General features: G+C 39.9%; 2 protein-coding genes and 1 pseudogene across 3 annotated transcripts; 1 reads left to right on the forward strand and 2 right to left on the reverse strand.

Annotated features, from left to right (window-relative positions):
* Positions 1-1,153: 1,153 nt before the first annotated feature.
* Positions 1,154-7,895, reverse strand: TAF13 (TATA-box binding protein associated factor 13). Of its 2 annotated transcripts, none has more exons than XM_019730530.2 (4): positions 7,786-7,895; positions 6,915-6,993; positions 3,667-3,764; positions 1,154-2,292 (listed from the first exon to the last, which is right to left on the reverse strand). In XM_019730530.2, the coding sequence occupies exons 1-4, from the start codon at positions 7,810-7,812 to the stop codon at positions 2,122-2,124; spliced, it is 375 nt and encodes a 124-aa protein (XP_019586089.1). In that variant the 5' UTR covers positions 7,813-7,895; the 3' UTR covers positions 1,154-2,121. The 2 variants fall into 2 exon arrangements, with proteins under 2 accessions (XP_019586089.1, XP_019586088.1); XM_019730529.2 differs by having other exon boundaries at positions 7,738-7,881.
* A 6,635-nt stretch (positions 7,896-14,530) lies between these two features.
* On the reverse strand, positions 14,531-17,788 carry LOC109446776 (thymosin beta-4; annotated as a pseudogene).
* Positions 17,789-17,857: 69 nt separating this feature from the next.
* TMEM167B (transmembrane protein 167B) lies at positions 17,858-23,092 on the forward strand. Its single transcript, XM_019730528.2, has 3 exons — positions 17,858-17,995; positions 19,885-20,016; positions 20,569-23,092. The coding sequence occupies exons 1-3, from the start codon at positions 17,986-17,988 to the stop codon at positions 20,649-20,651; spliced, it is 225 nt and encodes a 74-aa protein (XP_019586087.1). The 5' UTR covers positions 17,858-17,985; the 3' UTR covers positions 20,652-23,092.
* Positions 23,093-24,184: the final 1,092 nt, after the last annotated feature.

Genomic DNA, 24,184 nt, shown 5'->3' on the forward strand with positions numbered 1-24,184 from the left:
CGATTAGGAGGTCTATGGATGGAACTCTAGAGCTCGTGGCCATCATGTTCCCTTGACACACTGAGGTTCCTGAGAGAGTAAATCCAAAATGAGGATAAAGATGGACAGTCTTGATTCTCCTCAAGTTCTCAAACCCAGTCAATGCTGGAGTCAACTCTAGCCCTTCTTTCCCTTGTTTCAGGTAGATAAGCCAATCAATTCCTCCTGTTTGTTTATGTTATTTTTGAGTTAAGTTCTATCAGTTACATCCTGGAAAAGTCTTAATACAAAATCCCAAAATTTCTTACGTGCCAGGGTCGTCAGCAAAATAGTAAGACTAATGGCACTGCTATCGACTGAACTGTTCCCCTAAAATTCTTATGTTGAAGCCCTAACCCCCCTCCATCCCACTGTACTCGAAATAAGAGCCTTTAAGGTGATTACGGTTAAATGAGGTCATAAGGGTGGAACCCTGATGCGACTCGACAGAAGTGGTGCCCTTTTAAGAAGAGACAACAGAGCGCTCTCAGCCATGTGAGGACACAGGGAGAAGGCAGCCATCTGCAATCCGGGAAAGTCCTCAGCAGCCCTGACCATGCTGGCTGGCTGACACCATCATCTCGGACTGCCAGCCTACAGAACTATGAGAAAACCAAGCTGTTGTTTAAGCTGCCCAGTCTGTTTTGTTATGGCAGCCCGAGCAGACTAACACAGGCTCTCAGCATAACTCCCCAAGTACCAGTTACTACTAGTTCCTTCTTCAGGGTGAGGCAGACCCTGATTAGCAAAAATAATGATAGATTAATCTTGTATTATTCTGTTCCCATTCCTGATTTCAGCTTAGACTGAAGTAGCTCTTCAACTGGTTTTTACTTCTTTAAAAATAACAAAAAGATAAGCCCAGCTATCTTTAATTTAACTATCAATTCAGGAGCATTATAATATAGAAAAAAAGTTTTCAGTGAGATTAAGCAGCTTGAATTATATTATCAGTAACAGAGGGAGCTGATCAATCACACAGTCAAATTCAAGTATTAATCTTTTTAATTTTTCATACTTTACTCTGTGTATCAATAGGTTAAGAAAGTAAATTTTTCCTAAGTACTGATTTTATAGATAATGTTTAGAAGTGGCACACAAGACATTCAGTTTCACAAAGAGTAATAGTCAGTGATGACTTTAAATGTAATTTTAATCCTTATTTTAGGCTAAGTACAATAATAATTTAATACAATAAGCTAAATACACACAAAACCTGTATACCCTGAATTACAAAAGTGGTTTCCCTAGCCAAATATTGTTTCAGTCAAGTGCACATTTCCACAATGAACAAGTACTAACAAATACGTTAATAAAACACTACCCCAAAAGCTTATCCTGCCATCAGCTTTTTAGTAATGCCCTTCTTGCTACTGAAAGCATTTATTTTTAGAAGCTTTAATCTGACCCTGGGGAAATGAGTTCTCTTAAAACTTGACAAACAGTATATTTTAAGTACAAAAGGTTTTAAATCAAAAAGAGCCTTCCCACACAGAAGCATTCACATAAAACTTTCAGTTTCTCCCACCCCAATCACTCTGTATCTGAAGAAAAACTATTAAAACAAATTACCTTAAGATAAACACTTACAAAAGACTGTATTTTCTTATAACATCTTCTCCTTAAAAAAACCAAACCAGTTTACTATCGTTTAATAACCTCTCAGACTACTGTAGTCTAAAAACTTCAGCGTACATGAAACACATGGGCTTAGCTGTCATAGAGTCAAAGGTGCCATTTAGATTTCACGTATTAAACAGCTACAATATAGCTTACAATGGCACAAATACACCCGATACATAAAGAATACTTCATCATTTAGACAGTCACACGTCAGAAGGTACTACGTGGTTTGCAAGGTCCTTCAACTTACATGTGGCCATTAAAACCCACGAAGTAATTTAGGTATGGTACTATAATGGCAGGCAATTAAAGGCTCAAATTATCACTCTAAAATCGAAGAACATGAAAACAAAGGTGGGAAACGATGTTACTCCATCTTTCACTTACATGGCTAGACATCAGGACCTTACTGTGGAAAATATACAGTTATTATATATGGTTTCCCCAGAAGACAATGAAGCTTCAGAAAGTATGAAGGTGTCAAGATCCATAGTTTGCTTCATCAAATGCTTTTCTAGCTCGTTTCAATTCTTCATTCATAGTAAGCAAGTCTTTAACCCTAGCAAACTTCCTTGGGTCCTTTCGAATCAAGAAGACGATATCTTCAACTTGTACCCGCCCTTGTCTTCCAATTGACATTGCTTTGTGAGTCTATTACAAAGAAACATATTAAATTCAATTAATTTTTTAAAAATCTAATATTTTACTCATTTAATTTGCATTTTTTCAATGCTGGTGAGTTTGAAGATTTTATCTTCTAATTATTATAGCTATTCATTTGTGAATTTTCTTTCTGTTCATGTCCTCTATCCACTTTCTACTGTTATTAGCAATGTTTCCCTTCATGCTTCATAGACTTTCTTTAATATTAAGAACATGAAAACTATCAAATTTATTGATTTTTTTTTTGACGTACGTAGTTTTTTCCTTCATTGGTGTAAAATAATTCTGTAATTTCTTTATAACCACCCATTTCATTTAAGCTTGGTGTCTACCTCAATAACCAATAAATATTTGTGGATTTTCTTAAAATTAAATCTCATCTTCTATCTCATCCCTTATCATTATATATTCATCCTGTGCAAAAACAAAGGTCCATGATAGATTATTTCTAATGACTAAAAAAAGGGAAACTAAATATTAAGTCATGAAATAAACAAACTTGAGCACATCCATTCAATTCTTATGAAACCATTAAAAATATTAGAGTATTACACAATGACATGGGTAAAATGTTCTAGACCAGGGGTGTCCAAACTCTTTTCAACATTTTTCACCAAGGGCCATATGCGGTAAAATACACAAATAGCCGGGCCACTCACTAGAGGTGAAGTATATATTGCCTCACCTGGTTTATTTAAGTAAACTAAATATATTTTTGGAATTTGCTGCGGGCCAATTAAAAATGGATTGCGGGCCGCAGTTGGCCCGCGGGCCACAGTTTGGACCCCCCATTCTAGACTTACCTAAATGAAACAGTTTATAAGAGTGTATATACTGTATGATTTCAATTTTATAAAGTTTAAAAATACATGCAAAAAGTCAAAAGAATATTCACCAAAATCTTAGCATGAGTTTTCTATATTGTGTGTATACACACATATGTACACACATATATGTACATGTGTATATATGTGTATATATACAGAGGGTGCCAAAAAAAAAATGTACACACATTTTAAAAATTGTAATAATATATACCGGTAACAAAAGATGAATACAAGTCATATTTGACTTCTGCAATTACAAGAGGTGCTCAAAGTGGTTACCATCAGCATAATTTTACAGTTTTTTCCTTTCTTAAAATGTATATACAGTTTTTTGGCATCCTCTGTATAATATATACGTATATCGTATATATAATCTCCATCCTTAATGATAAGTAGTAACCAGTATCCTCCATAAAACAGGCCCTCAAATGGACTGCTAATTTCAAAAGGATGCCATAGTTCTCGTCTTATCTAAAAGTTAGAATTTCAAATCTATTCCTCAATTAACTAAGACCAATTACAAAAAAAAACTTACCATTTCAGTGATGAACTCTATAACAAGGTCCTCAAGAATATCCACTGACTCAGTGTAAGGATTCTGGTCATCCCCAAACCCGTACATCATACATCGTACTGTAAAAAAAACAATCATTTTTGTTTACTTAAACAAATTTAACAATTTGAGCAATAGTTTTTTCAAATTAGAACTGAACAAAGTTATAGAAGATACTGGTATGAAAATGTATTTCCATTGTATTTGTTGTCTCCAAGTATGACTTGGGTATAAGAGGTTTTAAACACAATCTCATAACCAACTGTCCCTACCTAATAGATAGGAACTGCCCTTCCCTCCCAGCTACTGAACCCTGACATCGATATTCTTTCCCTAACCTCTATCATCTACTCACGAACAGCCCCAGAATACGTTTAAATAGGCAGGGACAGGATGAGTAGCAATGGCTTAGCCTTCACTGAGAGAGAGAGAGAGAGGCATCAGAAAACAAAAGGCAAAATCCTTTCTGCCACTACCAAGGAAAAGGACAGGAGACAAAGTGTTCTAATTACCTTCTTATAGGAAGAACAAGGTAATCAAAAGGAGACAGCAAAGGGCTTACTATACAGAATCTTGACATTTGATTCCCTAGATCAATGAATGCAACTGCTGGCAAAGCCCTTTTAGGCTTCATCTGAAGGAACCATAAAAAATACAAAAGAGAAGTCTAAAACAGAGTTAATAAAAATAACTGCTAAGACCTAAAATATATATCGCCTTTACTATATGCCAGGCACTGTTTTAAGCCCTTCATGTATAAAACTCATTTAATCCTCACAACAATCCTTTGAAGTAGATACTATTATTATCCTCATTCTACATAGATGAAAAAAATTCAGGCACCAAGTGAAGTGACTTACCCAAAGTCACACAGATAGTAAGAGATTGAACCAGAATTTGTACCCATCTGATATGGCTTCAGAGTCTATACCCCTACCCACAACTTGGTCGTTTAGGGCAGATGGAATCCATATGGATTCTTATCCTATAAACTCCCAGTTAGTCCATGAACAAGCTTCAAGAAGTCCTTGAACCCTCCTGAAATTACATGCAAAAATTTTATACATTATTTGTCTGTGTCCATTTTTCTGGGAAGAATCAACTCTTACTAGATTCTCAAACGGGTACATAAATGTTAAGAAACTCTGTCATACATTGGAAATGTTTTGTATATTGATCTGAGTGGTGGTTATAAGTATATGTATATGCATAAAATTCATCAAGCTGTTCACATAAGACTACAATTTATTGTAAGTTTTACATTTTTTGAAAAAGAAAGGAACTAGACTACGTCTAAAGGCAGGAATGAGTACATTAAGAATAATTCCTATTTAGGAGAAGCAAAAGCTGGTAGAACTAAAAAGAGAAGAAAGTAGATCAGGCCTAGGGAAGAAAATAAAGGGGTGACTTGGAAGCCAGCCTGGGATAGAGGTATCCCTAGGGTTTACACTGGCAAGAACCATTAGGTCCAGATAAGGAGGGAGAACACAAAACACAGGAGCCAATATTCTCTCTCTCATTCCTTTGGATTCTGAAAACTTTCTTGCCCCCGCCTTCCCTTTTTAAGATAATTTCAGTCTTATAGATGACTTACAAAAATAGCAGTTCCCAAATACCCTATATCCAGCTTCCCCTTATGTTGACATCTTATATAACCATCGACATTTATCAAAACTAAGAAATTGACACTGGTACAAGTACAGAACTTACTCAGATTGCACCAGTTTTTCCACTAATGTCCTTTTTCTGTTCTAGGATCCTATACTATTTAGTTGTCATGTCTCCTTAGTTTCCTCTGATTTGTGACAGTTTGTCACACTCATCTTTTGTGACCTTGACACTTCTGAAGAATACTGGTCAGTTATCTTATAGAATGTCTCTCAATGTGGGTTTGTCTGATGCTTTCTCATGATTATATTGTGGTTATGCATTACTAAGAAAGGTACCAGAGGGGTGCATGATGTCAATATATGTCACCGGTGATGTTAACTTTAATGATTTGACTGAAGTAATGTCCACCAGGATTCTCTACTGTATACTTATTATTTTTCCTTAAATATTTTGAAGAAGAGACTGTCATTAATATTTTGATGGGTAGAATTCACTAGTGGGGAAATATATTTCACTGGAAAAGGAAAATGCATATTTAATAGTAAATATGTAAACTGTATTTGGTTAAAGGGTCTGTGAAGACATAAACAAATACCAGTGAATGCTTTGCAACTTTGTTATATTAGCAAAAATAATTTTTTTAAGTTTTAGGAGAACAGCTCTTGGTCAGCAATATATATCAAGACTGAAGTAAGACAAGGAGAAGGCTGTGAAGATTCCAAATTCTTGTCATCACAAAAATAAAGCATTTCAAGTAGAACAGAGATTTCTGCTAAGAACCGACTTTGGGGTACTCTGGTATAGAAACCCCCTTCATATGCTGACATAAGAAGTAAAACCACGTACAAATGGAGTAAATGGCATCAGAGATGGAATAAGGTAAGGAACTGAGATATGAAGAAGAATCTGAGTGATTAAAAAATAAAAAAACATACTGATTTTGCAGTTTCAAGAACCTTTAGGAACTGCTTACATCTGACCCAGCATAAATAAACCAGGTATTCCTGTGTTGCCCCATTTGTCAATACATGTAAGGGACCCGGGATTGGGAGATTTTCAGGTGCCTCTCAGGGTGGCCTGGGCCATCAGTAGTAGCAGCAGTATTCCCTCTTGCTGACAAAAAGAGTTAAACCTGTCTATTAAGGGAACAGAACAGAGGACCAATACGCTATACTCTCTATGCCACTGTAATGCCTCACACTGTTCACCCCCTTCCTGCTTTGTCCAATGCCATAGTCTGAAGCTCCAACTTCCGTCCTACCGTCAGTACCTGTTCAAGGATCCATCCTAACCCTTGGCTTACAGCCAAAGAAGTCCCTGCTCCTACTGCTAGAAAAGTATAGGACAGGAAAAGTACAAGTATGTTCTTAGGCCCTGAATTGAAACACTGATCACAATTCCTCACTTTAAAAAAGTGTGTGTGTATGTAATTATACATACATATATAAAAATTGGGGTTAGGATCATTACTAGCTCTGATTCACAAGTTAAACAGAATTGCATAGGCAAATCCGAGAATAATGACCCTACAGGGAAAACACATTAAGAACAATAAATTTTTGAATGCACATGTCCAAAACATTTATCATCTATAATAAAATCACTGTGTATATACTTACATTCTTTAGAAAAGAGTCTCTTTCTTTTTCCCTGTCCACCTTCTGCACCTCCTCCAATTTCTTCATTTTCCTCCTCAAACTAGAAGTTAAAATGTATACATAGAAATGTCAAGTAATTGCATTGCATTTGATTTTTTAATTTATTAATTTTTATTTCCTATTTCAATATTGACACCATGCCAGAAAGCCTAAAGCAACAAATTAAGGCCCTAAAGACTGTATTAGTCCAACCTCCGATTCATGCAGGAACGGCTGCTAAAATGTCCCCAAGTCATTCTACTGCCTTTCCTGGAAGAGTTCCAATGACCCTACTTTTTAAAAAAGCCAAGTTAGCTTATTGCTAGTTTACGATTAGAAGAGTTGATACCGAATCAAAGCAAGCAAAACTAGTATTTACTAAGCGCTGCTCATACAGTGCTAGGAACTTAAGTAAGCCTTACCCCATTTTGTGACAAGAAAACCGAGCCTCAAAGTTAAATAACTAGCTCACGCAGAATAAAGATTTTCAAATGCAGGTTCCCTGACTTTCGGTCCATACTTTACAAGACATATACAGTTTTGTTAGCAGTTGAACTGTTGGTTCATAATGAGCGCTAACATTAGCTTTGACCTCTAATGACTCTCTCGGCGTTATGAAGGGTGTCTGGCATCTATGGACCAAATGCAAAGGACAAGGGGCCACCTTCTTACTCTTCCTTCACGTCCTACTCGCTCCGAGAAAAATCGAAGGGAAAGGCTCGCGTCGCGTTAAGTCCCCGACTCTCTCGGCTGAATTCACTACGGAAAATAGACCCGATTCCGAGCTCGGCCTCCGCTACTGTACCCGAGAGAGTGAAGAAAAGAGCGGGTTGGAACAGAGGTGGTCACTCACAGTGGGGTCCTCTTCCTCATCTGCCATCCCACCGGCCGGCCTACAGAACCCGGCCCGCCTCGCTCCCGGCGGCTGTTACTACTTCCTCCGCCTCACTTCCGGTGACGCGCAGGGAGGGGCGGGGCCTAATCGTGACTGACACGCCGGAGAGGGACGGAGCGTCACGCCTCGGGGCCGACCTGGGCACTGCTCAGGGAGACCGGGAAGAGAGATCTTGGCTCTGTCATACCGAAGACGGAATGAAATATTAGCAAAGAAAAGCAAAATCATGGCTTAGGAGGCGTGTATCTCGCTGTCACCCTAAATTTGCTTCTACATAGCGAATCACTGTTTCCTGGTTCGGTACTGCCAAGTTGTGGATCATTGGGGGGCTAGCCAGCGGTCTTGGGCTACCCCAACCGTGTATTTAAACAGTTTCAACAATTTAGAGTTCCATTGTTATTGCCAAACACTGTATTGGTTTTGCGGGATATTGTTCTTCCTACTAGTTCTCAAGCCGGCGATTCTACCCCTTAGATTGAGGATTTAAGTTGTTGTGGGGAGTTTTTTAGTCCAAAGGATGATTGGGAAAACCGCAGGCATTAGAAGCCTAAAACTAAGGATGTAAGACGTTCTCAGTGCAAGAGGTGATGCCACATAAGGAAAAACTGTCCCACAATACACTATTTCTGAATGTTCTGCCAAACATTCATGTGAGTGAAAACTGTTTATCATTATCTGACCTAATTTTGTTTACATATGTTCATTTGTACATACACATCCCTGACCCTGATTCCTGGCACAGAGCTCCTAAAACCCTTGTCATTTCCTAAGTGACAAAAGCTCTAGGAGCATCTCTTGTTCTATAATAGCGCCTGGTCTTTGACCTCATGCCTGACACAGGGTTCCTAAAAACCCTTGTAAACTCCTAAGCGATAACAGCACTAGGACTCTGGGTGGGCTCTGGGATGGCTCCTGGAGGGGGGCTGGTCACCGGAAAGACAAAGCCATGATTAGAAACTTGGAATTTTCAGCCCCACCCGCCCACTCCTCAGAGAGGGGAGAGGGCTAGAAATGGAGTTAATTGATCGTGCCTACATGAGACATAAACCCCAACAGTAGGAGATTCAGAGAGCCACCAGGTGGGGGAACACATCCTCATACAGGGAGAGGGCCATACCCCAACTCCATAGGGACAGAAGCTCTTCACTCAGCACCCTTGCAAGTTTCGTCTTATGTATGTATCTCTTCATCTGGCTGTTCATCTGGATCCTTTATCATATCCTTTAATAAACTGGTAAACATTAAGTGTTTTCCTGAGTTCTGTGAGCTGTTCTAGCAAAGAATCAAATACAAGAGGAGGAGCTCATTGGAATCTTCCATTTGCAGCCAAATCAGACAGATGTTGTGGGTATTCTGGGGGCCTAGTGCGACGATTGGCAGTTCAGTGAGGGAGAGAGGCAGTCTCATGGGACTGAGACCCTAACCTGTGGGTCTGACGCTATCTCCAGGTAGATAGTGTCAGAATTGAGTTAAATTGTAGGACATCTAGCTGGTGTTACAGAATTGCTTGGTGTAGGGGGTAAAAAAACATACTTGGTAACCAAAAGAATCAGAAGTAAAATATTCTGTATGAACGGAGAAAGGCCCACAGGAAGAAAAGAACTTGGAATTTTTCCCCAAACAGCAACTACCCTGAAATGCAGCAGATTACACTTTGTTTTGTTTGGAACTTATCAAGAGCTATGAACCATTTCGGGAAATAATATCACCAAGGGCCACATCACTTGTAGTAATGTGAGTAGCCAGTACTCACTAGAATCAGTCTGCATTTGTAGCTCCTGCATTCATGATGATTCTATACATAGGTGCAAGCATCTAAAATCATTATACCCTCTAGTATAGTCATATCTGGGCATTTGCATATTGAAACATATTATTATAGTTTACTATCTTTATTTTACCTTTATAATTCAGTTAGGATAGTACATATTATTTTTAAATTATATGGGTAGTTAGGTGTATTCGTTATTTACTGCTGTGTACCAAATCATCCCAAAACTTACTGGCAAAAACAATAAACATTTATCACACCGTTTCTGTGGGTCAGGATTCTGGGTGCAGTTCATCTTGGTGCCTCTGGCTAAAGGTCCCTTACGTTGCAGTCAGGGTGTTTGCTGGGGCTACAAGTCTCATCTGAAGTGTTGATGGGGAAGGATCCACTTCCAAAATTACTCACATGGTTGTCAACAGGATTTAGCTCCTTCAGGTTGTTAGACCAAGGGCCTCTGTTCTTTACTAGCTATTGCCAAAGGCCTCCCTCAGTTACTTGCCACATGGTTCTCTCCACAGGGCAGCTTACAACATGGCAGCTGGCTTCTCTCAGAGCAGATGAGAGAGAGAACCAGGAAGAACACCCAAGACAGAAGCCACTGTTTTGTTTTGTTTTGTTTTGTTTTGTTTTGTTTGTGACCTAACCTTGCAAGTCACATCACTTTACTTCTGTTCACTAGAAGTCAGTAAATGCAGCCCACTCTCAAGGAGAGGGGATTACACAAGGATGAGAATACCAGGAGGCAGACATCATTGGAGGTTATTTGAGAGGCTACCTACAGCAGGAGGTTATGTCATCTGTGCATTTCACTTCAGAATTAAAAAGGAGACATTATATTTATTATTTAAAGTAGACTGTTGAGTATGCTAGGGTTGAGAACTGCTGTGTTAGGTAGTGATGAAATGCTGGCCTTGTCCAGGAGATCAGGTATAAAACATTCACGGTGTCCATTATCCGGGGAGTGGATCGGTAAAATGTACTGGAGGCACACCAACGAGGACTATGCAGCAATCAGAAGCAATCGACTAGTGACATGGACAGAGCTTAGAAACATAGTACCCAACTTAAAAAGTAGAGACACAGTAAAATCTATGACAGTACCATTTATGTAAATTAAATATACATAGATACAAAAAATACATATTTTATAGGAATATATAAAATGCATAGACATTAACTACATTAGAAATGTTGCGACATAAGAGAAATGGGAATAGGTATAAAGCGAATGCATAGATAAATAACAAATGAAGGACTTGGAAAAGGGCCAGTTACGATAGTATGTCATGAACTGAGTGTGAATAATTCAACCTTTGGAACCAGAGATCCAAAATATAAAGGGGAAAAAATTGCAGTGTTATGAGCAAAGCAGAAATGCAGCACAGAAAGTAAAAAGTCATGGTATGCTTCTAGAAGATGTTTTAGGTGGCTTGCCAGAGCCCAGATTGTTGGGTGGGGTGCAGGAAATGAGGGTGGAATGAAGCTAGAGCTAAGAGTGTAAAAGGCCTTGTATGTTCTCTTCAGAGACTGAACTTCAAACTGCCAGGGTTTGGGGGCGATCTTTAAGCAGAAGAGTGACATGTCCCTACCTTTTTAAAAAAGATCACTTTAGCAGGGAGAGTTCCTAGGATGAGAGACAATTACAACCTGAATTAAGAAGGAGCTTTAGAAGAATTTACAGGACTTTGTGTCTGAATGAATTGGAGCGCTATGGAGAGAGACTTTCACATCCAGATTAACATGATGCTATTAATATAAATTGGAAAGTAAAAGGGGAAAGCAATTGGGGAAGGAAAAAATGAGTTCAGTCTGAGTTTGAAACTCTACAGATGTCCTAAAGACAGATGGAAGTGCAGGCCTGGAAATCCACAGACATTAGGACTAGAGAACATGGGATTGGAGACACAAACACCTAGGTGATAGTTTAAAGACACAGGAAAGAGAGAAGGGAGGCAAAGGGCAGACCCTTAGAAAAGGTACATCAAGAGAAAGAAAAGACACAAGGAATGGCTCGAAAGATAGCAAAAGATAAAAGAAAAAAGACAAAGAGAAGAGACAGAAGAGGAAGAGGAGAAGAATGTTTTGAAAGCCAAAACAGAAAAAATTTCAAAAAGAAGCGTGTGGTCAGGTATGCTCGGTACCACAGAAATTAAGAGACTTAAGAAAAGGCCTTGATTTGACAATTAGGAGGTGGGAGAATAATCTGGACAAAATAGTTTGAGGGCAATGGTGCAGATGGAAGCCAGATTATAAGGGGTGAAGGAATGAGTGTATAGTGGATAGTGAAAGGTAGAAAAGCAGAGAGAGGAAACTAGCCTCAGAGGGCCGTAGGATCAAGGAAAGTGGACTTTGAATAAATAATTACTGAATGAAGAAGGCTGTGAATTTGTGTCACCTAGCAAACTGCTAGGAAAAGCCAGGTTTTCATTATAGAAAAAAAATGGAATGAGTTTTTAAAGAAAAGGTTAATGACAAGGGTATTTGTTCACATAAGAATGGAGTCAGCAGAGAGAGAAGTAGAGCTGACTTCTGTGAGAATAATTTGCAAGGAATGGCAGGGGTGGGACTCTCAGAAAAGAAAAACACAGGAGGCTGGGTGGTGGGCTTTAGGAATGATGGGAGAGTACCAACCAGACCCCAAATTTAGGCAGAAACTGTACAGTCTCACCCTCACCCTGCAGCCCCTTCACCCCAGGGTATAGACCTCTGCAATGCTATTCCGTTTGGGGCTTAGGGAGGTAGTCATTGTTTAAATGGCTTTCTGAATTTCCACAATGCAGTCTTAACCACCTGCTTTCACCAAATAATGTCCGTACTCTTTGGTTAAACATGCAGGCTCTGAGGTCAAATGAGTTGGGTTTGAAGTCCTAGCTGTGCTACCTATCGGCTATTACTTTGAGACAAGTTACTTGACTGCTCCATATATCCATTTCCTCATCTGTGAGATGGGGATAATAACAGTTACTAACCTTATAAGGTTATTATGAGGCTTAGATGTGTTAATACCATAAGGTGCTCTGGGTGGTACCTGGCATGTAGTAAACATTCCCTAAGTGTCAGCTATTTTCATTCAAGAACCTACCTTTCAGCATGATCTTCTGCTGTTCCTCTTCGTGAACTTTCCATTCCATAAAGCCACGTTCAATTATTCATGCAACAAATATTTATCAAGCACCTGTAAAATGTTCAGCCCCTGCCATGGGACTGTGAATAAAATGACAGACAATGCAAATGCACAGTCCAGGGCTTATGAACCTTACAATGTAGCAGAGGGGGTGGGCATGAATTAAATAGACATTGTGTGCTCTGGAAATTTATGATGGGGGAAGGGGACCCAAGAAGATCAGAGAAGCATCCCTTGAGCAAGTGGGGTTTGAGCTGAGACGTGAGTGATGAATGGAGTTAGCCAGTGAAGGAGGAAAGAGAGCGTGCTGTGCTCCAAATTTATCTTGTACTTTCCCATTTCCACTCCTTTGATCACTCTACTCCTTTCTCACTAGAATACCTTTCCTTTCTGTTGAAATGCTACATGCCTTTCAGGCGCCACTAAAATGTCTGCTCCTTCCTAAAGCCTTCCCTAGCTTTCCAGCCGAAAGCACTTTGTCCTTTACTCACTGACAGCACTTAGTTTTCATTTTCCTGTGACACTTCTCACTTTCTACTGTATCTTCTGGTTATTCACACACACACACACAGCTTATCTTGTCTACTAAATCTTAAACTTACTAAGAACAGAGTCTGTTTCATCTTTCAGCTCCCAAAGGCGAGCACATTCCTTACACTTAAGAAGTCCTGGAACAAATATTTGCAGCATAAATTAATGCCCGTTTGACATCCCTTTTCAAATATGTTGCAATTCAAATAAAGCTATTGTTGTAAGCTGTGCCTTTGGGACTGAACCTACTCTTTGCTTCAACCAGAATGCCATCGTCATGATCCCCAGGACTGATTAGTGTTTGCCACAGTCACTGCAACAACTCCAACAAACAGGCCCCTGTTCTTGACTGACGGGCACTTGGCAATAACTGCCATCTTCTCGTGGAGGCTAAAATGAACTGAGGAAGGACTGTGTGAATTTAGTCCCCAGCCAGTGGGACGTTATTTATTCCCTGTAGTTGGGCTGAAAGAGCTAGTGACCCACGCTTTGGTCTGATGTGAGGCAATGGGCATTTCCAGGGCGACAGAAACACTAATGCTTGAAACAAAATCATCAAAGATCAGTATCAGTGGACAGCATCCTAATTTGAGGCCGTGTAAAAACAAGGGGAAGGGAGCTTTGAAGTCAGACAGACCTGGGTTTGGATCCCAACTAGCCCTGTGATCTCCCTCAATATGTCTTTTTTGAGCCTCAGATTTCTCCTTGAAGAAATATTCTGCAAAACAGTTGTGGAGATCAAAGATAATGTCTTTACACAATGCCTGTGCTCTACTAAAATATGTGTATTCATCTATCTTCCCCAGTACAGTTTGTTCCCTGAGGGCAGGGACCCTTTTTTGCCTCTATGCCTGCAAATCTAGCAAAGTGCCCAGCACATAGCAGACATTGGTAAATATTTTTTACACAAATGAACCACAACAGTAATAGCTAACAGTTATGGAGCACTTACTTCATGCCAGGTATTACTGTAAATAGTAATTCATTTAATCCCTCAAGAACCCTAGAAAGGAACAACCATTATAACTCAATTTTACAAAGAGAAACAATATAATTTTTTAAAATACAAAATTCTTGGTATAACTAATTTTGAAACAAAAATCTGGTGAGATTCCCTTTACATAAAAAAGGTACAATACTTTATAAAGACTGGAAAAGAAAAAAATATGGTGGAGGGAGAAATAAGGAAGACAATAAATATGAATGAGTGGGAAGAAACAGTAGGAAGGAGAATAAAGAGAGCAACACATGAAAAAAAGGAGAAACAGAATAGGGTATTGTTTTTTAGGTTTTAAAACTTTTTATTTGCATTATTTAAAAAATTGTGCAGTCCAATAATGAAAATCATTTTAACAACAACAAAATGGCACTCTGATTAAACTGCATTTTACAGCCTGCAGGACACCTTGGACCAGCTTGGTTTTTACTCTAGATTTCACTGTCATCCCACCCAGCTTCTGCCTTCATCAACATGCAAGTTCTTTTCCTTCCCTGCCAGCCAGACAGGGAGACGGGAGAGGCAGGAGCGGCCTTTGTTGTCAGAAGTTCTGATGTGAAAAGGGGCAGCACAGTCATTTTAAACTTGACCCAACCTCTTTGCATCTTACAAAGTTAAACAGTTAGAAGAAGTAAAACAAGAAGGCAATGCTTGTGGAACGTACAGTGCATACTGGCCCCGCGTGCCTCATTACAACTCGCCTGCTCGCTTCTCCGGTTCAGTCGCTTCTTTTGAAGGCAGTGGATTTTTCTCTTGCATTTCTGGCTTCTTCAATTTCAATTTATCGAATTTCTCAATCTCAGCCCTATCGGGTTCGTCAGACATGGTTGCAGAGGAAACGGAATGAGGCGCGCGAACGAGTGGAATCCGATCTGCTCAGTCTTGGTCGCCGAGTGCCCAAAAAGGGTAAATTCGGAGCAGAGTGAAAAAGAACCACTTAATCGGAGTAATATATTGTGGTCCACCACTGTTTTTTGAAATAGTAATTAGACAGGTAATCACTCTTCCCAGCTCTTCAACTGTGATTTCTTTGTCCTTAAACTTTATTCTTAAACTCTCAGAGTGACAGGGAAGCAAAGACTTACCTTTCACAGCATGACAAAAATTGGAAAGGTTTCCATCTAGTAAAAAATGATAAGGTAAAGTTATCTCCAACAGAGTAATTGGCATGAGTAAAATGTGAAAGCAAAGGGTACATTTGAAGAACACAGAATAGTCTTTTCACAGCTGAAGAGTAAAGTCCTCATAGGGGGAAGTGGAAAATACTCCTGGAAAGCCTTAAACACCCTGCTTCCCCAAAAATAAGACCTAGCCGGACAATCAGCTCTACTGCGTCTTTTGGAGCAAAAATTAATGTAAGAGCCGGTATTATATTATATCGGTCTTTATTATATTATATAAGACCAGGTCTTATAGTAAAATAAGATTGGGTCTTATATTAATTTTTGCTCCAAAGGACACATTAGAGCTGATTGTCTGGCTAGGTCTTATTTTCAGGGAAACACAGTAGCAGGGTAAGGAATTAGACATATTCAGCAGGCAGTGGTTGCTGTTAAAGGAAACAACAGTTGTGGTTTGGAGCAAAATTTTCTAGTCCTGAGTTCAGAAGACCAGAATTATTGTTTGAGTATGATACTGGGCAGTCCTTACCCTAAACCTGTTTAGCTCTAAAATGAGGGTAATAAGGCAGCTGTGTGGATTAAATAAGACCATATGACAAGGTGTGTTTGCTTTGAAAATGTCAAAATATTATGCGAATGTAAGTTTTCATTGTTGTGAGGATATAATGGATGCTTCCAAAGAATTGAAATGGTAAGATCACTAAAGTTATGTCTGTAGAATTGTAAAGGGGGCAATTTGAATGCCATTTTTTTAAAAAAAGAGTTCATTGATTCAAAGATTATTTACAGATTTTAAATTTAGTGATTAGGGAAAAGAAATTTAATCATAGAAACCGGAGAATTAATTTGGCTTTAAACATTTCAAATGTCAGATGAGCATCTATTAGAAACGTAGGACTGGAGCATGGGTAGGACATCAACTTAAGAACTCTGCAGAGGTTGTAGTGGAAACCAGGGAACAGAATAGGTCACCGAGTGAGAGTTAATAAGAGAAAGAAAGTGTGGGTATCCTAGAAGCATCTATATTTAGGTGGAAGAAGAACCTGAGTAAAGAAAACAGTGAGGTACAGGTCAGGGAGGATAGTGCAGTTCATAGTATCCAAACAGGAGGAGAATGTTTTTAGATGTAGATGAGCTACATTATTCAGGCTAAATTAGTGAAAACGAATTTGTTTAAGACCTGGTTAGAGGGGCTTGGGGCCTTTATCCAAGCAGAAAATTATGAATCAGTTGCTAGTGACAATGCCAGTGCTGATGCTGTTTTAGATTATGATTGGTGACAGGTTCAAAGGCCAAGACAATTAGGGATTTTTGTTTAGTTTTGGTTTTGAGTGGTCCTGAGCAATTCTTTTCCGCAGGGGGATTCGTGTGTGTATGTGTGGGCATATCTCTGGCTTTCTCTTAGGTTTTGTCTCGTAATATTCCTTTTTTTTATTCTGTATATTATACATATCGCAAGGAGTCTGTCCTGCATCAATCATACTTTTGTGTTTTGCCTCTCCATACCCCAGCTCCTAAAAGGCTTTGGTAGGTTTTCTTCTGCGTGACCAAGCAGGCCGTAGCCAGCAGATGGCACTGCAGCAAGAAGAGCATAGAGTCAGTCCCTTTAGGACCGTGACAAGCACTGCAGACTGGTAACCTTATAATTTCAGCCTCGGAGGACTCAGAGTCGCTCTCTCGGACTCGAATAAGGCAGGTCGAGTTATGTGCAATTAAGGAATTCAATTTATAAAATGGAATCTGTGGCTTTGTCTCCTCCAGCCCATCCCCACCACTAACACCTGACGATACTTCTCATCAGCTTGTGCAAGTGTGAGAAGCGTTAACCAGATATCGCCGATTCTTAGTGAAAGTGGCCGAGGAGACCCCAGCATTAACGAAGTACAGGAGATAATCGAGACTCTCCTGAAAGTTTAAACAAAAAATCCATGCAAACAAACAGGGAATTATATGAATGTATCCTGACAACATGAAACTTTAGAATCTGAAATACGCGACTTGTTTTTGTTATAATGTTCCTTATTTCATTTCGAAAGTTCAGATGCAGCCTGACTATCCAGATTGCCGTACGGAGTAAGAGCCGCGCAGCAAGGGCAGTTCGGGAGGCCGCAGGAGCTGCCTCTTGACCCCTAATATCCGTTGCAGGTGGGCTGCTGCACACACACACACACACACACACACACACACACACACACACCACCACCCCCCCCCCCCCCCAGCTGCTAAGGCACAAAGTAAATTGCAAAGCTGCAAGTCCTCACCTTTTCACCAACAGCGACGCGAACGGGTCAGGTTACACCCCAGCACTAATTCTGCAGAGGCCCCCAAAAGAGACTTGATTACCATGGCCACGTAGGAAGCCTCCGGGATAGCGCGCTTCTTACCCCTACGACGCACGCAAGCCCCACTCCCACAGGTCCCCCAGCTCGGCAATCTGCTAGCCACTCCTGATCGTGTTCGGTGCTCGCCTCTCTGCTCTTGCGCCTGCGTAATACGCCTCCTACCCGTCGCTGCGGACGAGATCGGGAAGTGTCAAGCGGGAGCTGGGTTCCCCCGCCTTCGCCACTGCCACCGCTGATCCCGGACCCCCTAGCCAGGCCGGGGCCCAGCCGCGATGACGAACGGTGAATGCCAATGCCCCGAGCGGAGGATGGGAGGGAAGGACGAAGGAAACGTAGCGGGCGGGGCCGGGACTGACGTGGCGGTTCTCCCCGCCCCCTCCCCGCGCAGCCCCCCTCGGCTTCTGGGTGCCCCTGTACCCTGTACCCCTCTGCGGTTCCCTGGTCCCGTGCCCATCTAGAAGCCCAGTGCCTCTCGTGCCCACACCCTGAGTCCTCGGTCCCTAGCCTGCGCTTTCCCTTCTTCCCTTCCTAGAAGTTCGTTCTGACCCTTACAAGCCTCTTGGAGAGGCCAGTCCCGGTTGAACTGTTGCTGTAGCACCAGCGAAAAGACAGGCTCCTTCTCCCAGCCCCTTACAGTCTCATACTTTAGGCTCGTTGGCAGGACCAAGAAATCACAGAGGTTCTCAAGCCCCACACTTTTGGGGGGTGAACGTAGATCCTACAAAAGTTCTTGTTTTGAAAAAATGCCGAAAAGCTTTCTCTTGTTTGATTCTAAAGTTCTGTCTCGGTGGTCCCATCTGGAGATCCTGGCTAGTGTTGTAAAGGGTAGGATTCAGACATTGCCTCTTCTAAATGTGGCAGTTGCCACCTTGTTTATCTGACCTAATTTTTCAGGCGTCTTCACTTGATAGACATGATTTCCGAATTCCAGGGAAGGGCAGGGAGCAGGGCTTTTATGGTCTTTAGAGTCAGACCTACAGGGAAGAAGAAGAGAAAGCCTCTTAGCCAGGAAGACTTGAGGGGCCCAGGAAGACACTTCTCAAAGTACCTTCTCTACAAGCCTGGCGCTGAAGACTCAAATTTCACCTCCCTGTGAATTTTGGCATTGTCTGCAAAAACTTAAGGGGTTGAAAAGACTAGCACATAAAGGCATTGTTGGTCATAAAAACTTAGTGGATGTATTAATTTACTGGACTCTTTTGTGACACCTTGCTGTGAGATAGTTTTACTGGAGGGAGAGAGAGAGCTAGGGTGGTCCAGGACTGGCAGATACTGGTTATGTAAATTATTCTTTCGGAGCTTCCTGGACAGCTAGAGGTCTGAGGTCACTCGGCACAGTAGGAAAAGGGACATCACCCAGAGCAAGGAATCATCTGAACCAGGAAATAAGAGAGCAATCTGACACATAATAATTACTGAATAAGTTTTAGCCACCCTTTTGTGGTTCTACATCTTTTTTTGGCAATTAGGTGATTAATTGTGCTTACCTGTGCAAGAAATAGCTCAGTTTACATATGTAAGAAATAGAATTGTTCGAAGCTTTTTATTTCCACAATAGTTCCACTATGTTGAAGCCTCAGATTTTTTTTTTTTTACAAGAATCTGTTGTTATTCTGGCAGAAATTTGGTTTGTAAGTAGAATATCATGCATGGAGTGTAAGATAAGCTTAGGAAAATTGTAGTCGTATGGATTCTAACTCTTGTCATTTCCCTGAAGCTTCACTGTTTGCCTTAACATTTTCTTCAACAGATACAGATCTGAGAGACTTGGCTAAATATCTAGCTCTCCTTTGTCACATGCGTGATTTATAATAAGAACATGTTTAATTCTCTCAGTTGAGGCTCTAAGGATTATTATGCTTCTCTCAACCTATTGCCCACACTGGCCATTCCTGAGATGCTGATTCCACATGAACTGATACCCTCTTCTCAGGACTTATAGTTTGTGAAAGGGTAGGAGTGCATAGCGCACAGTGAAATTGTTTTAAGGGGGATGCCTATTTTGGGAATAAGGTAACCGTGTTAGTCCCAGGACCTTGGCTTCCTCTTGTCAAGGAGGTAGTTGAGGTTATCTTGATAGTATATCACACTCTGCTTCTTAGCGTCCTCTGATGGGATTACCTGTCCCAAATTCAATTAGCACCAAAGGTTTTCTTTTCTTCCTGTAACAGTGTACTCCTTGGATGGGATTCTGGTGTTTGGTTTGCTCTTTGTTTGTACCTGTGCCTACTTCAAGAAAGTTCCTCGTCTCAAAACCTGGCTGCTCTCAGAGAAGAAGGGAGTTTGGGGTGTGTTTTACAAAGGTAAGATTATGTCTGCCCAGGAAGAGGCGATTGCCATCTCTGGACAGTGAGGTGTTACAAAGTGGAGGATGAGATAGACTAAGATGGTATTTGGTTCCACTTTTACATAATTGTTTATTTTAGCATCAAGGTAGTTTTAATATTCTCCATGGAGTAAAAGTTTATAAACAAAACATTTTAGACTTGACTGGAATTGTTGGGAGGAATATTTTCCCAATGAGGTTTTTCTGAATTTCTGGGAAAGAGTATTTTGGAGTATCTTTTGTTTTGATTTCATTAACACAGATACTTTCTGACTTTTCATTTTGGGCACCTTTAGCTGGAATCCTACCTACCTAAATCTGTTTTCAAAATAGGGCAAAATATAAACAGTATATTCAACTAGGACCTAGAGCTTAAGGGTAGTATTTAATACATTCCTGGGTGGGTTCTTGAGACTCTTGGTAGGTCTCTACATCTGTGACTAGTGGTTTCAAAGTATCACCTTGAAAGTGAGGACATATATGAAGGGTAGGCTGTGATTTCTTTTCTCTTTTTACTTTTGCCTGCTAGCTGCTGTGATTGGAACCAGGCTGCACGCTGCTGTGGCAATCGCCTGCGTCGTCATGGCCTTTTACGTCCTGTTTATAAAATGAATTCCAAAGCATCCATCTCATCAACTGCCAACCTAGGGGACGAAGGTGAAGAACCTGTCTGAGGCCTGGGCCCAGCGTAGGAGAATTCAGCTAAAATCATGGAAGTCCCCAGTATGACACCACAGCACCTGTCCCTACCATATGCAGGGAAAACTCCTCATGGTTGCAAACATTATTTATGCTTCAGGAGACTCCAGAAAGCCAACTTCCTTTGACCTGTGTGTAAATCAGTCTTCGGCAGAGAGCACATAATGACCAGATAAATTACGCCCTTCAGTAACATTTCATTACCTCCTGCTTAAAAACCTGTCACCTGTTTTGTTCCTCAGTCCTCATCAGGATCTTTTCAAACTGAGGCTCATTAGGGAAGGACATAAGCTATATTCATATCTCTTGGAAGGAGATCATTTTCAGAACTTGACTTTTTTTCCCCCACTGTTTGTTTTGCATTTGGCAAATTGGCAGGGGGTGGAGGGTCTGGGTAGGAAACAGGAGTTATGTACGATGCCAAGAAATTTTTTGGCTTTGGAAGTTTATCTTTCATATACCCATCTGGGAACATAAGAGAGAGGCATGGTCCTCATTGCAAAAAGAGAACAGATGAAATAGCTGTGCTGTGTGCAGGGAGCTGGAGAGTTTTGCCAAGAGAATCTGGGCCTACATAAGATTTGGGAGTTATCTGTCTATAATGAGACCAGAAAGCAGTAACTCAGACAAGAAAAAAATGTTCTGTTCACCAGTATTCCCCAAAAGGAGACTTCACTCCATCAAATGGTATATGAAAAATGAATCCACTTGTTATTTTCCTAAAGCCTTTTTATATTTTGTAAATTACCGAGTGCTAAATACTGTTACTCAGTTTTAAATGCCACCACTAGGGGAAAGAGATGATTGAAGAAATAATTGTTTAATATATTTGCAGTCAGGGTAGAAGAAATAAATCTAGTATATTAATTCATATACTAGTAAAGTCATTTAGTATGAGAATTTATTGTGTTAGATGGAAGTTTTTTCATGTTATCCAAGATACAAACTTATTCTTTGTTTAAGTCTGGGTTATTATGGCAATATTTAGTTGATTATTTGTTTTTCTTGGCCAGCTCATTTTCTTCATATTGCAGTACTCTTTGGCTGTCTTGAAAATATGGTAAGAACATGAGAAATTTGAATAAGTGAAAGAAGTTGCTGATATTCATAGGCATGACTGGACAGTTCATGGAATCCATGAATAAAATGAGAGTGTTTTCTAAAGTAAAGGAAAACAAAGGTTTGCAGCTGAGGTTGATGGTTTTTCCATGGAGTATGGTAACTCCTGAGCTAATCATTTTAGATGACTCAACATTTGAAGGGAAGACTTCTCCATTCCCTCTTCCTTATATCTGCAAAAGAATCAACTTGTATTTATGAAGCCTAAAACTTCTTTATTAAAAGAAAAAAAGTTGGTCTAAAACTAAATTATTGTAAAAAGCAAGCACGGGCATAGGTCTACCAGTTGAATTGTCCATTAAAGTAAAACTAGACTGTGGACAAGTTAGGTGTGGTTGACCCCTGTATAGCGGTAAGTTGTCTTTGGTCTTCAAAAGAACAAAGGCTGCTAGGAAGTTTAGGTTCTGAAATAGGCAGTTTGGTGCTTTGAAGGTTTCTAGAAGTATAGAAAGTCATCAAGTAAACACTACATGTCTAATCATCTCAGAGTTGTGGCTGTTCTCTCTTCAGGAATTGGTCCACAGGGTAACTTTCAATGATTCATATGTTTTCCATGGTCATTTCTGAGGAGCTTTCACATGAGAGAAAGGAAAGCTATTGGAACGGGAAAGAAGAGTTACACCTCATGGGTGTGAGCTTGGGACCTGTTGACCAACCAGAATGTCACTCCCTGGAAATACAGGTTCAGCATGTTTGCACTTGTTATTTTGTAGCTTTAATGACTTTTGTTTTCTAATAGGGCTAATGTCTCTAAGTTTGGTGCTTAGAGTTGCTTCATATTTTAAACTAGTTCCATTTCACAGTTCTAGTTTTGCAAAAAAAATTTTGCAGCCTCTTGGGTGGGTCATCTTGACCAAACTCTTGAATTGCTATATTTTGAGATGTTTTCATACCAGAATGTACCAAAAAGTGCACAGAATGAAGGTAATTTACAGCAAGAAACAAATACACACCTTATTTCATTTGACTTTACGTAAGCAGATAAGCAGAAACCTGTTTGCTTGATGTGTCATATATTTTTGACTGAAACATATAGAAGTTGTTCCCCTAAAAGAGTCTTTTAGAGTAGAAGAATGGGGATAGCAATATCACCTCAGATTCAGACTGGCATCACCATAAACCCTATATGCCAGGGTGGAAGGAAGTCAGCATTTTATAGTTGAAATACAATTTTTTATTCACCATTGTCTGCACAAATCCTTGAAAATAAAAACTTTCCCTACCCTTTTTGTCCATTTTATGTGTCACTTGCCGAATTTCTTGAACTTTGTTCAATACTCCCTTGGGCTATGCCCATGGTATACCTTTGTAGTTTACAATTGTTCCTGTTAACCCCTTGTGATGGTCTGAATATATGATATAGTTCAGAATCTATGAGTGTAGCTTTCTCCTTTGGGAAGCTGATATATATATATACAGATATATATATATATATATATATATATATATATATATATATATATATATATATATATATATATATATATATATATCAACTTATGTATTTCAGCATGTATGTACATATATAAATAAATTTTAAGGTATATTAAGTAGGGTAGATGGTATTCCCAAATACATTTTACCTACTACTGCTATTAAAATACAAGTATCATCTGCCATTACTAGCCATCAACCTCATTCAGGTGACGTTATCAGGTTAACCAGCCATGCACCTAGAAAATCTGACCCCATGAGATTCTGACACATACACTGGATACGTTTCCCTTATGTGTTTATTCCAACTGCATGGTGACACTGGCACAAGTACAAATATAACTCCACAAATCATTTTCTACTAATCCCCCAAAATTCTAATTTTTCTTCCCCTACACATACCTGTATCACTGAAAAAGGAGAAAGAAGGAACTGAAACATTAAAATTGTGCCCTCTAATGTAAAAGGAGCTAATTCTACTTATATAATCACTACTGTGTCTCATTTTACTCATTCTGGAGTTTGAAAGTGATGTTTTAATGGATCTGAAAGTAAATGAAGATTCAGCAATACGACTCCCACAGCATCAAGTTTAGGGAGCAAGCGGGCTCTCTGTACATGGCGACAGGGATATGCCTTCTACCTTTACTCATTCCGCAGATATCTTGACTACCTAGTCCTTGATTGAAATAATCTACTCTCACCATTCCCTTTGGTAAAATATGTGCCTTCTCCCTGTTGAGAAGCTGATGTTAGTAATGACCAGAATTGGCCTCCATGGGGAAGGAATCATTCACCTATAAATCCCCTGAGATTGAATCATCTTATCTCCAGAACTTGGATCAAAGAAAAACTACAGATATGGATAGAAATATGTAATTGCACAAAGATCA

The sequence above is a fragment of the Rhinolophus sinicus genome, linkage group LG14 (assembly GCF_036562045.2).
Source record: "Rhinolophus sinicus isolate RSC01 linkage group LG14, ASM3656204v1, whole genome shotgun sequence".
Taxonomy (NCBI): Eukaryota; Metazoa; Chordata; class Mammalia; order Chiroptera; family Rhinolophidae; genus Rhinolophus; species Rhinolophus sinicus.

What these genes read in the sequence shown, in the direction of transcription:
- TMEM167B (XM_019730528.2), top strand. An exon ending in TTGGGGTGTGTTTTACAAAG is followed by an intron (nt 20,017 to 20,568) that starts GTAAGATTATGT and finishes TTTGCCTGCTAG; the next exon opens with CTGCTGTGATTGGAACCAGG.
- TAF13 (XM_019730529.2), bottom strand. Translation starts at nt 7,812, where the DNA reads ATGGCAGATGAGGAAGAGGACCCCACTGTGAGTGACCACCTCTGTTCC. An exon ending in TCTTTTCTTCACTCTCTCGG is followed by an intron (nt 6,994 to 7,737) that starts GTACAGTAGCGG and finishes TTTAACTTCTAG; the next exon opens with TTTGAGGAGGAAAATGAAGA. An exon ending in TAGAGTTCATCACTGAAATG is followed by an intron (nt 2,293 to 3,666) that starts GTAAGTTTTTTT and finishes TCTTTGTAATAG; the next exon opens with ACTCACAAAGCAATGTCAAT.